Source organism: Balaenoptera physalus, assembly GCF_965194825.1.
Source record: "Balaenoptera physalus genome assembly, chromosome: 13".
NCBI classification, from domain to species: domain Eukaryota; kingdom Metazoa; phylum Chordata; class Mammalia; order Artiodactyla; family Balaenopteridae; genus Balaenoptera; species Balaenoptera physalus.
This window is the reverse complement of record NC_138892.1, coordinates 106,502,290-106,519,813: the sequence shown is the minus strand read 5'-3', so window position 1 is coordinate 106,519,813 and position 17,524 is coordinate 106,502,290. Positions and strand designations below refer to the sequence as shown.

The 17,524-nt window shown below is 37.1% G+C and overlaps 1 protein-coding gene and 1 long non-coding RNA gene across 20 annotated transcripts in view; one reads left to right on the top strand and one right to left on the bottom strand.

Moving 5' to 3' along the window:
• ERC1 (ELKS/RAB6-interacting/CAST family member 1) overlaps positions 1–17,524 on the bottom strand; it is a 415,918-nt gene that overhangs the window by 248,215 nt on the left and 150,179 nt on the right. For all 19 annotated transcript variants that reach the window (XR_014252746.1, XM_082422084.1, XM_082422087.1 and 16 more), the window contains 4 exons: positions 16,742–16,879; positions 15,335–15,475; positions 13,950–14,090; positions 7,746–7,939 (listed from right to left, as the gene is read on the bottom strand). Coding sequence is in view for 18 of the 19 variants with exons in the window: in XM_082422084.1 (XP_082278210.1) it covers positions 7,746–7,939; positions 13,950–14,090; positions 15,335–15,475; positions 16,742–16,879 (614 nt within the window). In the remaining variant the exon portion in view is untranslated. The remainder of the gene's footprint in view (positions 1–7,745; positions 7,940–13,949; positions 14,091–15,334; positions 15,476–16,741; positions 16,880–17,524) is intronic.
• LOC309641747 overlaps positions 1–17,524 on the top strand; it is a 112,336-nt gene that overhangs the window by 29,753 nt on the left and 65,059 nt on the right. The window lies entirely within an intron of this gene.

Sequence of the window (17,524 nt, the reverse complement as noted above, 5' to 3'; positions counted from 1 at the left end):
TTAAGCTTATTCCTGTCGAGAGTGAGCAACCTTAAGGATCTTTTCAACTATTTTACAGTTCAGGAGTCATATTTCACTTTGGCATCAAACTTTAGCTCTTGGGAAATAAATTTAGGAGAAAAAAAAATCTGCATATAGAATAACTATATATAATTCTAATGTTTCCAGTGTAAAGTAAAAACTTGAGGTAACCATCAAAATTTCTATCAAGACTGTAATAAATTATAAGGTGCTGTGCCCACAAGAAACTTTAGGAAGATGGCCTAATAGAACTGACTATGTAAAGCAGTGTGATTTATTCTTCTTTTAAATGAAATCAGTGAAATTCATCTAGGAGGAAGAAGAAAGAAACAAGCGGCCCTCCCCAGAAAGCAAGCTGAAGCCAGCAGGATATGATAAAGAACCAGCCGCCTTCCGTTACAACACTTGCAGCATCTCATTTTCCCTTTTTCTTTTCATTTTTTAAAACGCAACCCATTCTCCCTCAAGAAAGCACACACAATCACCACACTCATTTCTCCTCTATTCCAACTACGTCAAGACCACATTCACCAACACTGTCCTTCGTGGATCAAAGATACATGACTATAAATTTAAAAGTAAGAAAATGCTTTAAGGAACCATTTTCCTCATGAATTGTACACTAGTTTACGCCAAATCTATATACAGCTTAATATTAATTTCCCTATGGGAGATTTCTGAAGACATTAAGCTGAATGATCAATTCGGGATTTCTTTACAGAAAAAATATTTACAAATATGAAGATTAAATATGTAGGTTTATATTCTCAGGTTATACTGTGCCATAGATGCCTGAATATACTGTGATACCAATATAAAATCACAAACATAAAACCCACTTTCCAAATGAAAATGTCAAAAAAAATTTTAGGTCAACCTAAGCAAATAAACTTTCAGGATGCAGTTAAAATAGTCAAATATCTAATTATAATAGTAAACATATTCATCTGGTTACACACATTTAAAATGGAATACATGAGAAGATAACACTAATTTGGAAATACTTCCTTCCACCCCCAGTCACTGAAATAATTTTATTCACTCTCTTTGCGCACATCTTCAATATCAATTCACCAAAGGAAGAAGATGCGCCATTACTTTATGTATTACCAAGAAATAAAAAAATATATACCAATTAAATCACGTCATTATTTATTCACGTATCCCAGTTTCAGTGATGTTAACATGTAAAAATACAAGTTAGAATTGGTATTTCACTGTGACAGAAGAGAGACGTTATCTATACTTTTGTTTAACCTGCAGATAGAAAAGTAATCCTACTGAATTATATTAAATAAGAATATTTAATGCATATGCATTTACTTATATTTTTACAGAAAGAAAAGTATATGTGCAATGGTAAACATATTACAAACATATAGAAGAAACAAATATAAAAATATATTCAATATAACAAACAAGGGTATAAGGGACTATTAAATCTCCATCTGTTTGATGAACAGTCTGAATGTGTGGGGGATGGAAAGATAAAAGTGAAGAAATGTGGGATGATTAGACAGTAAAATGAGAAAGGAGCTGTGTCTCTATGTTTTAATGTATGTATTTATTGGGCCCACAACACTGTACAGTCCTGGGACAGAATGTGATAGATACTATAACAAAAGCACAAAGAAAGAAAAAAAAAAAAAAGGAAAGAGAAATTACTACCTAAGAGAGGTCAGTAAAGTTTTTTTTTTCCCCAAAAAAAAGATAACAATTAAAAGGGGTCAAATTCCCACAAATGAATAAGGGGAAAGAAAATTTTAGTCAAAGAGAAAATACTCAGAAAAAGCAGATAACAAAAAAGCATTCATCTCCTAATTCTAAAGCCCAGTTTTAAAGAAAACAAAGAGTTAAATCTACTAATATCAGACCAAAAGTTGGAAATATCCTGTAAACTCTAAGTTTGCCAACACATTTTGAAAGATTTATAAAAAATAAAAATAACTCCATTTTCATTACATAAAATTTCAGGTACTAGTAAGCTTTAAAAGCAAATAAAAAAACTTAAAAGGTCATATCCTCGAGCCATGAGGATTTAAGCCTAGCAACTATCTTCCCTAAATTCTCCAAATACCACCAGAGAAGTACTTTCTCTTACACATGCACGCATGCAAATAACACCACAGACTAAATCTCACTCCCGGCATGATGGGAAAACGACCCCATTCTTTGTGTTCAAGCTCAGTTCATTATGTTGATCTTGAACTACAGAAGTATAGATTCCTCTCACTTACCAAAATGAGGTTAACAGTTACTGCTTTAGCAACTTAGACAGTTAATTCAGGGGCTAACTACCTTGAGCCTGAATTCTGAGCAAACTGGGAACACCCTTGCTTTAAAAAAAAAATCAAGCAGCTCCAATCTTATGAATACATCATATACCAGTTTTTTAATACAGCCAGTTGTTTATAAACCAGAATGTAGTTCCCTTGGAAACATTATAAACACAGGTTAAGTTTTCTTGCTAGTCCACAAAATTTAAGTTTAATCATGATGTAAAAGCCTAGAACTAATAGTTCTAGATGAGGTCTGGAAAAGACAGTTAGCAAAGAAAATGAAAGCAACCATCACAAAGCAGAAAAACTAAGTTTCCTCCTAATAAAAACCTAATATAAATCGACTTATGAGACTGGCCCCAAAATGTGCTTATGTACCTATACATATGTGTGTGTGTGTGTGTGTGTGTGTAAATAACAACACTGATTCCTGGTTCTCTTGCCTTTGTCAGAATAGTACCAGTAGCAGCACACTATCCTGGCTTTCCCTCTCCATTTTACATCTCCATCTATGCTACAGTTCTAGGACCTAAAATTAGGAGCCTAGGATCCAAAACAACCTGCTAGCCTTCTATCCAAACAACCTCTCAAGTCATTATCATTTAATACTGGTCACAAAAATTAGAAGACCAGACTTAAGAGTCTGAAGGTCAACAAGAAGCCCCTTTTCTATAATAATTCTGTATCCTGGGGCACACACTGAGTATGTTAAGTATTACTTCCCAGGAGAGCTCAACCAGACCGCAAATGGAAACCTCCTCACTGAAATTTCTAGGTACCGTCAAGCTGTGGAAGAATGCCTCTGCCAGCATCGCCTACAGAGGAAAAGTCCGCTCCTTGCTGGAGCTTTCGTCTTCTGAGGCTAGATGATAAACTCCTTGAAGGCAGAGATTTTGTTTGCTTTGTTCCCTGTTGTGTCCCCAGAGCCCAGAACAGTGACCAGCAAATAAGAGCCTTCATAAGTAGAAAAATTAATTCATTAATTAATGAAGAAGGAAAGGGTATATTTTGTGGCAAAGAGGAGAGTGAGTTATGGAGAGAAAAACTAAACTCACAGATTGGCTATTATTCTCAAGAGCTTGATAACTACAAATCTTACTAACAGTAGTGTTTTTAGAGATGCATATTTAAAGGGAGAGTAACCAGGTAAAAGGAATAAGGAATAAAAAGAACTTTAGGGTTTTCAAGATTAAACATGTCTAAGAAAACGTCCTTTCTTCTCATCTTTTAATCCCTCTTATAAATTTCAAAACACAACCCCAAATGAAATCTACATCCATTAAAATTCCAGTTTTTATATTCCCACAAATCAGGAAATATACTAAATCCAAATTTCTTATAAATTATTTAAGTTACACAATAATATTCTATTATTCTTTACATCACTGAAAATTCCTAACTTTCATAAACCAAAGGCAATCCTTGATACCTAAATTATGTGAAAAATCAGAAGATGGGTGTCATTCTCCAAACATAAAAGTTTCTAAGTGGGATGCTGAATGTAATTTAAATAAACCTCACTTTAGAGTAAATTGAGGATTTCCAGTGCAAACACCAAACTCTGCAGATTCATTAGTGCTTCTGTATCAGAAAAAAAATGTCATAAAGCAAATACAGAAGCAAAATTATGCACGGGGGATAATGCTCCCAGTATACTGCCATGGCATGGGTATTTAGCTAAAGGGACATGAGTGAAAGAGCAGACAACAAGCAATTCTTTCAGGAGTCTGAAAAGATACTACTATCAGAATTTCATCAGCCTACATTACTAAACATTTTAAACATTATGCCAAAGAAAAGGCTATTCATCATGCATCTAAACAGAAACTATAATATGCTCACTTTAGAAGAGAAATATTCAATTTACATTTTGGGTTCCTCATGCTAATCGAAATCAATCTACTTATATAACATGCCAATCTTTAGGTTTGTTTTTCTATTATTTTCTCCCTTAAAATCATCTGTGGAGACTATCCAGAACCACCAGGCGATGACTTTCTTGAAGTGACAACCTGGGGAGGCTACAGCGCCCAGTTAACTTAATCCAACACTAATCTACATGTTGCTAGGAAGGTATTTTGCGGACATAAGCAAAGCCTACAATCCATTTAAGTAAAGGAGATTACTATCCCAGATAATCGAAGTGGGCATATCTCAATTCTTTGGAAGGCCCTAAAAGCAGGTTTCCCAAGGAAAGGAAAGAAATTTTGCCTGCAGACCACAGTTCTGGCCCATGCCCACGGGAGTTCTATCCTGCAGGTGATCTCCTCCTGACAGCTTTCCCATACACATTTCAGACTTGCTTAGCCAGCTGCTGACAATCATGCAAGACAATTCCTTGTAATAAAACTGATATATATATATCATATATATATAAATATATGTATGTATCTCTCCTACTGGTTCTGCCTCTCTGGTTGAACTCCAACTGATAGTACGGAATATAAATTTAGAAATAGTACTTCTTAGATTTAATTGGAAAAAATATTTTGTATTTGCAGATGTATGGGTAGGCCTACATAATCCTCGTTTTAAAACTGCAGTAGCTCAAGACACAGGTACAACACTAAATCATCTGACAGGAACTACTATTGTTCTGTAAGAGCAGTGTAAGGGACTATTTGTTTTTCTCAAGACCACAAAGAATAAGTCTGGGAATTCTTCATGATTTAATCTAAACCTATTAATAATATTGGAGAATCTTACATAAGTACTAGGAAATTTTTAAAGAATAATAAGAATTTTCTTTAGCCCAATGATAACATTCTGCTGTCATTTTTGCACTTAGAAGGTTGCTGAACACCCAGTAAAAATGCATGCTACTTCCTGAATTAGGGTGTGGCACTACAGCTGCATCGCCTGAGAGACTACTACTTAAAGGGCACTCCAGCAAAAGAACCACCACATAAAAGATGGGCTAGAAACCAAGAATAAGACAATTATATCCAACAATATCAGAATCTTAGCAGAGAGAACACATACTTTATCCACAAGCAATGGACCTAAGAGGTACTGTTCAACTGGATATATAACCGGCTGGTCTTTAATTCTGATCAAGCAAAACCCCCAGCAAGCCCCAGCAGCAGCAAGAGTGGCAGCAGCAACTCCTCTAGTACAGAACCGTAGCCTTACTTAACACCCACTTTCCCAGGAAGTCCCAAACAAACCCCCCTGATGGTGCAGGGACAGAAACGTGGCGTGGAAGGTACAAAGTGCGGGAGGCTGGCTTTCTGAGAAACAGCATGGCCAAGAGGGATATGAACACAGACAGACACAGAGACCAAAACCCCAATGGAATAGGACCAGGATAAGACAAGCCAAAAGAAAGGTGGAGAAACTCAGATGATGAATGACAGGGAGCCAGACACCCACACCCAGGAAATAGTGGAACAGCAACATGAGAAGCAAAGGGTTAGTAAGAAACACAGCAGCCACGCACACGCAGCTCAGTACTAAAACTCTGCGAAGAAAAGGCATAAAATAATTCCAATCATCTTTTATTCCCATCTTAAACTATGCTGCTCAGTAACAAATTACAAAGCCAGTAGCAATTGAGTTTTTAAAACTGTCTTTTCTTGGTAGCCAAGAAACTGTGCGACGAATCTTAAAATAAGACTACAATGTTACATGACCAGAGGACAAAATTCTATAGTACTTTTTCAAATTTATAAGTAATACTCTGTGGAAAGAACAGATCATTTACAACTCTTTCCCAAAATGTGAGAAATATAGTGGCTAATAAAAGCTATCCGGTGTGCTTTGGATATCAAATATAGATTTAATTCTATTTCTTACTCTCGTTCAAATCACGTCCATCTCCCAAAATCAGTATTGGGTCCAAAAATGAATTGAAACATTTTTCAAGCAAGGTATCTGGAATAGCAAGCAATAATTTCAATGCAGAGTTCTAATACAAAAAAATCAAACTGAAAAATAAAACTTTATCAAGAAATTTCTTTTCTGAAATACTGAAATACATTTAGTGGGAAGTCACTAATCCATCAGAAGTATCGTATTTTAAAATCTATGAAATTAAGATTTGAATAAAAGTCTGATTTCAAAAAAAAATAAAAAATAAAGAAAATTAAAATAAATTAAATCTACGAAGTACTGCTATTGATTTCAGGGTGACACAAAAGCAAAGAAAGGCGTGTACTTATGCAAGTATGTAAGGAGAGAGTGTGTGTGTGTGTGCACGTGCACGTGTGCTGGGGGTAAAGATGCAGTGCAAACAGGGAAGACGTACAAAAAACATACATAATCTAATCTTGAGACTCTGATAATTTGTTAGCTCTGACTTAAAGAACTTTATCCACCCATCTTATCCAGAACCAGACCAGAAAACATGAATAGAGTTAATATCAAAATAAGAGGAAACAAATGAGTAGGTGATCAGCTCATTTATTCACACTTTCAACTTAGTGAAGAAGAATTGTGAGGGTTGGACTTTATCCTTTTAGTTTTTTGAAAATCAAAATTCTATGGGTACAGAACAAGAGGAAAAAATTACTTCTAGGGGAAAATATCAAGTCTACCAATATCCTAAAAATTTAAAACTTAGTAAACAACTTATGAAAGTAGTCTACTACTTCCCAACATTCAAGAGGATGAAAATAAAATACTTCTATGAATCAGGCTCAAAGGAGTCACATGGATTAATGACTTCATTCTGTCACTGCCAGTCTCTCTGACTGTTCAGAATACAGTGATTAATGCAGTTCTACTGGAAGAACTAATTCTATGCACTTGTGAATTTATGTTAAATACATGGTGTAAAGGAAGAGGCCAAGAGGCATACGCTTTATCTTTAGTACAAAATACCCTAACAAGAAAAAAAGGCAAAGAAAATTCCAAGAGAGCTATCTGGCTGGTTCTGTTTAAACAAAGCTCATTTTGAAGAAGTCAAAGTCAGAGCTCAAAAAAAAAATCACATCCAAGTGTCCTAAATTGTCCTCAAAATGTCCCTCCTTCTAAATTTGACCTATGTACCAATGTAATAGCTTGCTTCTCCACAATACAGAGTCTAAAAATTCACAGCCCAAAAGAGCAACGGCTCAACATAAAAGGTCTAAACCAATTAAAAATTTTAACTCCTTGAACTTGAGGTTCATTTGTTCCTTAAACAGATAAATAAATAATGAGCAAGTGGCCATCTGCACTCTCTTGATTAGCCAGTAGAAAACTTTAACTTCTTAATCAATGAATACTTTCTCTTTCCAATCAATGATGCTGAAGTCCACAGCTTCCCAATCTATTCCCACTGTGTGTTGCCGTTCAGAGACTGCAACAGTGAAGTTACACTGACTTAGAATAAAAAGTAGGTAATAAAGTAAATTCAGAGAGGCAGATATATTGGAAAAATATGTCCCGAAAAGTACATAGTTTTAAAACCATCCTTCAACCTCTCTAACATAGAGAGTGCCTCTTCAGCTTCCCTTTCCTTACCTTTCCAACTCAGCAATCTTCTTATCTTTGTCATTCTTCTCATTTTCCACCTCCTTCAAGATTTCCAAGAGGCGGTCAACTTCTGCCTGGGCCTTGCTAGAGTCATCTTTGTACCTGGCAATCTCTCTCTCCAATTGCTGTATTCGATCACTCATCTCTGGACTGGCTCTGGCTTCCATTGCTGCCTCATGTGCCTACAAAGAAAATGTCCAAATTCTATCAGATATACATACAGTGGCAGTGGGCAAACCATGTCCCCAAAAGCCACCTATACTCCAATTTCAACAGGGTATTATCAAACATCTAATAGCTAGTCATCAATTTATAAGGTTCTTCTCTGCTTAAATATTACATAGACAAAATATCACTACACAGTTACATTTTTTTTTTATAACTGAAAGTTTGTACCTTTTGACCACCTCCACCCATTATACAAACACACACACACACACACACACATAGCCCTCCATTTCTGACAACTACCAATCTGGTCTCTGTATCTATGAGTTCAGTTTTTGGTTTTTACATTCCACATATAAGTGAGATCATACAGTATTTGTCTTTCTCTGTCTGACTTATTTCACTGCCCTGCTTTTAAAATGTAATAATGCTAGGGAAGCACTTATCTACTAGAATGGGATAAAATCTGAAATATGATATTTAACAATTATTCTGGGTCTTACATTTTATTACTAGACTTATCTCAATCTTACATTAGGAAATATGCTCTCATTTATTTTAAGACATTTTTTTAAAGTCAAAGGTTTTTTTCTTTTCAATAAGGCAATTTCCAATATAAATTAAGTTTAGAAACAGACATGATAAAATAGTCAAATTCATTCAACATCTAGCAGAACTGAAAAAGCTGTATAAGACAGGTATATTGTTAATTAAGATCTCTGTGATCTACTTACAAATTCCTGGGCATAGGTTAACTTATTGAGTCCATAAATAGTTATGTGTTAATGAATAAAACTAAAGCTGATTCCCAAATATAATTAATAAATTGTTTTTATTATATTATTATTTTAGATTTTATTCTAAACAGCAAAATTCATACAAATACCTTCATAAAACAAGAATGAGTAGGCCTGTTCCATACGGGAAACTACTGGAACTTCAGTTCCAACGTGTAAAAAACTCAGAAGTCATCACTACTATTCTTACAAGAAAAAGTTGAAAAACAGAAAATCAATGACTTTTCTAGGACCTATCAGAGAACTGAGGTCACAGGAAAAATTACCCCTCCAACATCAAGAGACACTGGCAAACCCACAGAGCTGAAGCTGAGATCTGCTCACCTGGAGCAGAAGCTGTGAGCAGAAACACTTAAGTGGTAATTTTAAGGAACTGCTGGGGGCTGAGTGTGGACGTACAAGCAAAAGAGTGAGGAAAGTCCCAGGGCCGGCGGTTTTAGGGGGGCCCATACTTTCATGGGCTTTAATCCAGGAACCACACCAGGGTCTCACAGTGAAGAGCCAACAAAAATCCCCTTGTGGTTCTGGCTGCAGGAGGGGAAGAGTAACAGTTGTGAAATATGCCCAAAGTGTACTCTATCCAAAGACAGACCCTCAGGAGTAAACATTTTAACAGAGCTTTGTCCTACCTGGGGAAAGGGCATTTCTCCCACTCTAGCCCCTGCTAGTAAAAAATAAGACTCATATATATATATATTTTTTAATTTATGGCTGTGTTGGATCTTCGTTTCTTTGCAAGGGCTTTCTCCAGTTGCGGCAAGCGGGGTCCACTCTTCATCGCGGTGCGCGGGCCTCTCACTATTGCAGCCTCTCCTGTTGCGGAGCACAGGCTCCAGACGCGCAGGCTCAGTAATTGTGGCTCATGGGCCCATTTGCTCCGCAGCATGTGGGATCTTCCCGGACCAGGGCTCGAACCCGTGTCCCCTGCACTGGCAGGCAGATTCCCAACCACTGCGCCACCAGGGAAGCCCAAGACTCATATATTTGACACAGATGTTGGAATTATCAGACAGGGAATTTAAAGTAACTATGATAAATAGCTAAAGGCACAGGACTTCCCTGGTGGTCCAGCGGTTAAGAATCCGCCTTCCAGTGCGGGGGACACGGGTTTGATCCCTGGTCAGAGAACTAAGATCCCACATGCCACAGGGCAACTAAGCCCACGCGCCGCCACTACTGAGCCTCCACGCCTCAACTAGAGAGGCTGCATCCCACAAACGACAGAGCCCATGCGCTCTGGAGCCCACGCGCCACAACTAGAGAGCCCGCGCATCACAATGAAGATCCCGCGTGCCACAACTAAGACCCAACACAGACAAAAAAATAAATAAATAAAATAAATAAATATTTTTTAAAAATAGTTAAAGGCGCTAAGGGGAAAAGGAGACAACACCCAAGAATAGAGGGGCAATGTAAGCAGAAAAATGGACACTCCAAGGAAGAATGAGAAGGAAATGCCACATGTTAAAAACATGTGCTTATAATGCTTATAATGTGGAATCTGAAAAAGGTGAACTCATAAAAGCAGAGGGTAGAAGGGTGGTTGCCAGGGGCTGGGGGTGGGGGAAATGGGAAGATGTTGGTCAAAGTGTACAAACTTTCAGTTATAAGATGAATAAGTCCTGGGGATCTAATGTATAGGATATTGACTCTAGTTAACAATGTTGTGTTGCATACTTGAAATTTGCTAAGAGAATACATCTTAAAAAGTGTTCTCAACAACCTAAGTGTCCATCAGTGGATGAATGGATAAGAAAATGTGGTATGTACGTATGTATGTATGTATACACACACAGGAATATTACTCAGCCATAAAAAAGGGGGAAAGTCTTTTCATTTGTCACAATATGGATGGACCTTGAGAACATGCTAAGTGAGATAAGTCAGACAGAGTAGATAAATATCATTATGATTGCACTTATATATGGAATCTAAAACAAAAACAAAAAGACCAAGCTCATAGATAGAAAAGACCGGTAGCCTGCCAGAAGTGGGGAGTCAGAGGTGGGCAACATGGGTGAAGGTGACCAGAAGGTACACATTTCCAGTTACAAAACAGTAAGTCCTGGGGATGTGATGTACAGCATGGTGACTATAAATATGTGCTGCATATGTCAAAGTTGCTAAGAGAATAAATCTTAAAAATTCTCATCACAAGAAAAAAAATTTATAACTATGTATATTGATGGATGTTCAATAGATTTACTGTGGTGATGATTTTGCAATATATACAAATATTGAGTTGTTATGTTGTACACCAGAAACTAATAAAATGTTATATGTCAATTATACTACAATTTTTAAAAAGTGTTCTCACCACACACACAAAAAAAGGTAACTATTTAAGGTTGATGAATGTGTTAATCAGCTTGACTGTGGTAACCATTTCACAATGCATACATAGATTAAAGCATCATGTTGTACACCTTAAATATATACAATTTTTGGCATTGAAAAAGCTGAGGAAAAAGAAAAGAGTGAAAATGTATACTGCAAACTCTAGAGCAACCTATATTTAGGTTGGAGGAGGGCGTTGTGGGAGCAGTGTAATAGGAAAACATCACTAATTAATTAAAATGAAAAGTTACAGTTGTCCAGAATGAAAGAAGGGAAAATACGAAAAGTAACATAGCAGTTAGCAGAAAAACAAGTAATAAATCAGAGTAGGGGGAAGCCACCAAGTCCTCTACCCAAAGATAACTTTATTTTTTCTCATGAACCTAAACACAAAGCTTAAGAGATCATAAAAATGACCAGCTATAGAAGTATCATAACAAGGAGATTAAAAATAAACGAAGAGAAAATGTGGGATTGTCATAAATAGGCGAGTTTGGAATATTAGTGAATAACATTTATTACTCTGGACAGTTACTGCTCAGTTTCATAATCCTAAATACATCTAACAGTCTTACCTTCAATATTCCAGTATTAAATAGAAAATTACCTCCACTTATTCAGTGAGGGGGAAAAAAGTCCATTACCAAATCTGAATTAGTTAATCTCAAAAAAAGTATTTTCCTACTTATTCAAAAGTAACTTTAAGCTGCTGGATTTTCTTCCTTTCCTTAGCTTAAGAATATGACTTCATTTCTGGCATACCCTAAATAACGATTCATCACGAGGTGTTCATGCTGAACACACCCAATAAATGTCAAAAGAACACCACCAAGCCTCAAGACTAGGCTGGGCGCCCTTCTCATCAGGAATCACAGGAAGTGGACCCAGTTAATCAGAGTTGGTGACTCGGAGATAATAAGTATGAAAGTGCTTTGAAAACCACAAACTGCCACATAAATATTAGAGAGGTGTAAATCAATGAAATGGATAGTAAATACCTGTACCAAATTCTAATATTCACCGGTGTGGGTGACTATCACTGTTAAATTAACTTTTTCCAGGAAGCCTAATGCTAATAGGAGAAAAATATCAGATAATCGAGATTTTTACATTGTGGTCTTACATTTCATCTATAAAGGAGCTGCATATTTTAATCTTACTCTGAATTGCCAATTTTCTAAGAGTCTGGGGACTCTCAGGAGTAGAGTAAAATAGGATAAGAATGCCAAGAGAATTAATCAAGGTATAAATGGTATTTTGAATTTTAGGAGATTATTACTCCACTGGTAAGTTATTCCATATGGACACTATAGAGTTTTCTACTATGCTGTTATTTAAAGCAAAGCAAGAACAGTAATCAACACAGTATGGGACTGGCACAAAAACAGAAATACAGATCAATGGAACAGGATAAAAAGCCCAGAGATAAACCCACTCACATATGGTCACCTTATTCTTGATAAAGGAGGCAAGAATATACAATGGAGAAAAGACAGCCTCTTCAATAAATGGTGCTGGGAAAACTGGACAGCTACATGTAAAAGAATGAAAGCAGAACACTCCCTAACACCGTACACAAAAATAGACTCAAAATGGGTTAAAGACCTAAATGTAAGGCCAGACACCATAAAACTCTTAGAGGAAAACAGAGACAGAACACTCTATGACATAAATCACAGCAAGATCCTTTTTGACCCACCTCCTAGAGAAATGGAAATAAAAACAAAAATAAACAAATGGGACCTAGAAACTTAGAAGCTTTTGCACAGCAAAGGAAACCATAAACAAGACGAAAAGACAACCCTCTGAATGGCAGAAAATATTTGCAAATGAAGCAATTGACAAAGGATTAATCTCCAAAATACACAAGCAGCTCATGCAGTTCAATATCAAAAAAACAAACAACCCAACCCAAAAATGGGCAGAAGACCTAAATAGACATTTCTCCAAAGAAGATATACAGATTGCCAACAAACACATGAAAGGATGCTCAACATCACTAATCATTAGAGAAATGCAAATCCAAACTACAATGAGGTATCACCTCACACCACTCAGAATGGCCATCATCAAAAAATCTACAAACAATAAATGCTGGAGAGGGTGTGAAGAAAAGGGAACCCTCTTGCACTGTTGGTGGGAATGTAAACTGATACAACCACTATGGAGAACAGTATGGAGGTTCCTTAAGAAACTATAAATAGAACTACCATACAACCCAGCAATCCCACTACTGGGCATATACCCTGAGAAAACCATAATTCAAAAAGAGTCATGTACCACAATGTTCATTGCAGCTCTATTTACAATAGCCAGGACATGGAAGCAACCTAAGTGTCCATCAACAGATGAATGGATAAAGAAGATGTTGCACATATATACAATAGAATATTACTCAGCCATAAAAAGAAACGAAATTGAGTTATTTGTAGTGAGGTGGATGGACCTAGAGTCTGTCACACAGAGTGAAGTAAGTCAGAAAGAGAAAAACAAATACCGTATGCTAACACATATATGCGGAATCTAAAAAAAAAAAAAAAAGTTATGAAGAACCTAGGGGCAGGACAGGAATAAAGATGCAGACATAGAGAACGGACTTGAGGACATGGGGAGGGGGAAGGGTAAGCTGGGATGAAGTGAGAGAGTGGCATGGACATATATACACTACCAAACGTAAAATAGACAGCTAGTGGGAAGCAGCCGCATAGCACAGGGAGATCAGCTCGGTGCTTTGTGACCACCTAGAGGGGTGGGATAGGGAGGTTGGGAGGGAGACGCAAGAGGGAGGAGATATGGGGATATATGTATATGTATAGCTGATTCACTTTGTTATAAAGCAGAAACTTAAAAAAAATAAATAAAGCAAGAAATTGGAAAAGTTTTCTTTAACCTTTTTCAACTGCGAGTCCATCTTCAGACACTCTTCCTTCTTCTGCTCCAAAGCAATTTCTAGTGTCTTAAGCCGTGAGTCCTTTTTCAGTCCTGCGGAAGCCAGGGAAGAAGCATGCTCTTTCAGATCCAAGAGTGAAGCCTAAAAGAAGCAACATACATCTAGAATAAATACTACTTATTAACAAAATGGAGATTTAAATTCTTAAATTTATTTTCCTGGTGGTTTGTAGTTTCTTTCCATTAGCATATACTGACATATTTCCATTTCAAGAACATGAAATACAGAACAACAACATTAGCTCTGGCTTTCAAGTTCTAACTAAAACAGAATGAATTCCCAAGAAATACCAACTGAATAGTGATTTAAAGAGCTCTACCAGGGCTTCCCTGGTGGCGCAGTGGTTGAGAGCCTGCCTGCCGATGCAGGGGACACGGGTTCGAGCCCTGGTCTGGGAGGATCCCACATGCCGCGGAGCGACTGGGCCCGTGAGCCACAATTACTGAGCCTGCGCGTCTGGAGCCTGTGCTCTGCAACAAGAGAGGCCGCGGCGGTGAGAGGCCCGCGCACCGCGATGAAGAGTGGCCCCCGCTCTCCGCAACTGGAGAAAGCCCTGGCACAGAGACGAAGACCCAACACAGCCAAAAACAAATAAAAAAAAAAAAAAAAAAAAAAAAGAGCTCTACCAATACATATCCATTCCCACAAAATAAATGGAAGTAGATCAAGCTTTGTGAATGTAAGCAGTCAACCTTAGTAGCTACACTGACTTTTTTCTTCTCTTCTAATTTTGGAAGAAACATTCTATTAGAAACTTAAATTCCCATAAATTTTCCTAAAGATATTAGAAAGAAAACCCTGAGAATGTCCCTAAAGCTCATTATTATATGATCACAAGGCATTAGGCATTTCTGCTATTTAGGTGACATCGACAAGATTCTTCAAAAGTAAAATCATAGTATATTAAGTCACCTAATTGGTCAACAATCATTTAAGATTTCTCTGCCAATGTTGAGGTGATCATTAAGAGCTGATGTAAATAAACTGTCCTCCTTGTGCATATTCCATTCGTCTATCAGCTTTCTCACCATTAGCACAATATTTGTCCAAATGTAACTGGAGAAATACTGTTATTTTAGGATCTGTAAAACGTCATTAACAAGTAAGAAGCCAATTCATAACAGTTGGAAGAGGTAAGACTTAGGAAATAAATGATTCAATCTACTATATCTCTGCAAAGCTTCCTGAAATAATCCCTGCTACAAGAAGATTCTTTAAATCTTCCAACAGACCCTTTTTTTATATGCATTATGTAAACACCAACAACATATACACACAATGCACTGGCTAAGCAAACCAAATAATTCCATTTTGGTGATCTTGACCTCTTTCTCTGAGAGGTCGCCTTGCAATAGGCTGACTTTTTCTTTCAGGTCTTTAAGATCTTTTTTGTAGTTATCAATTTCCTCCTGCTTTTCTCGCTCATCTCGGTCCCGCTGGTCCTTTAAGCGTTCGATTGTCCGCTCCTGATAAGAGAGCACATCAATACATGAGAAAATTCCTTTCATACTTCTATCATATGACTGCAATTCAGCTTCTAGCTGATAAAATTTCACACTTCCATCCTCCATTCAAAAGACAGTGATAGGTCGTTAATAATTTACCTTTTAAAGAATTCAACCTTCCAACCTATCTTGCCCTAACATACATCTGGTTTTGTTCTTTTGATTCCCCTAGGTTTCTTTTCCTATAACCTTAATTAGTATTAGATGTCCCTAGAGTATTCTTTTGGAATAATCTCATTTATTCAAATCCCAAGCAACAAAAAACTTATACATATACCCTAAGGACAATAAGTAGCAAATTATTCCTTTTCTATATATAATTCACATGTTGCCTACAAAGCAATGGAAACAACTCACAACTCACACAGCAAACAGGAGGAGGTTGGAGAGATTATGATTTGTTGAGCTTAAAGCATAAAGAAGGATAAAGAAAAGAGAAACCATTAAAACTTCTGTCAACAGATACTCAGGAAGTTTGAAAGTTGAAGCAATTTAATATATTTATGGGTATCATTTCTGAATATATTCGGGGATCAAGACTTGATCCCTGGGCAGGAAGCCCGAAACATTCTGAGTCCAAGAGGCTTAAGGAACAGTAACTCTATCCCTTAAAGAAAAAATAATAATAATAATAAGAAGAATCCAATTAAAATGCCCCACCAAGAGTCCTTAAACCTCCTCCAAGACATTAACACTTGTCATGTTGGGCCACTTCTTTATTTAGTCAACCATTCCTGAAAAAAATAGGTTTGCTCACGAAGGCAAAATGAAGTGGCAAGGCCACGACTAGAAAAACAGCAAGTACACTGTATTAATAACTAAAACCCACGAATATATTAGATCCCGATGTGGCACAGTAAAAGAGAACTAATGTTGCCTCCCGACGGTCAGTGTCTGACATTCCCACATCACCGAATTCTAGCTGACCATACACATAAAAAGAAGATAGTAAACAGGGGGCACATGGCTGATTCTTTAGAAACTTCAGCCACTGCCCCCCAGTACGGAATCCATCCTGCCTAGCAACAGGTGCTTAAATTGGCAACAACAAAACGAATCTTCTTTCCCTTACACTGGGTACGTCAGCAACAGTACAGGCAGCTCTTTTCCCTTTTGCCAAAGCGACTTCTTCTGTCTCCTCTATCAAGTCTCATCACTAAAGTGACTTTCAGATTAATGAGAAAGCAGAAGAAATGTGTCTGTGAGGAGTCTGGGCCAGTCACCCACCTTCTCGGCAAGGGCCTCCTCCAAAGTAGTCAAGGCGGTGTCTGTGTTGGTGGTGTCAGCCTGCAAGGATTTGACTCGCTCCTTCAAGCTGCTCATCTGCTTTTCCTTATCTCTAAGTTGCTCTTGGAGATTTTCAATCTGAGTTGTGCACACACATTTAAGGGGGGGAAAAAAAGGAAATTAAGAGAAATACAAACAATCACAATAAAAATCATTTTAAGTTGGAAACAGGTAGATCAGGGCTGTCAGTGTGTGCTCTGTAGAAGTAATTTAACCCTAAGGGTCTTAGAACTTCATGCAAAGCTTTAAACTGAGAACTTATAGCCCGAAGAGAGAAAAGACATACACATGGGTATGGTCATACATGCAGAGTCATAAATCTCTATAAAGAAATAAGGAAAGTAGCTAGGGAGAAAAGACCCAACATATAGGGATGGGGATAAAGGGAAGACCTACAGAGAGGAAAGCTATGAGAAACTGGATTACTTCCAAAGCAACAGTGTAAATGCCCAGAGAGATTCCTTTAAAAAATGCTGAGGGAGGACAGCAAATTGAACAGCTGGATGCTAAGAAAAACAAATCAGCTGTAAAAAAAGGAAAAACTGTTCTGAAATGCTAGTGTTCAAGTTAGGTTTTTATATCATCTTTTATTTCAACAGCAAGCATTTTCAATGAAATTTATTATTATAGTTATTCATTCCTTCATATACACTAGTACGCATTCATTTACTCAAAAAACTATTGGTGAATTCTCTACTATATGCCAGGCACTAGTGACACAAA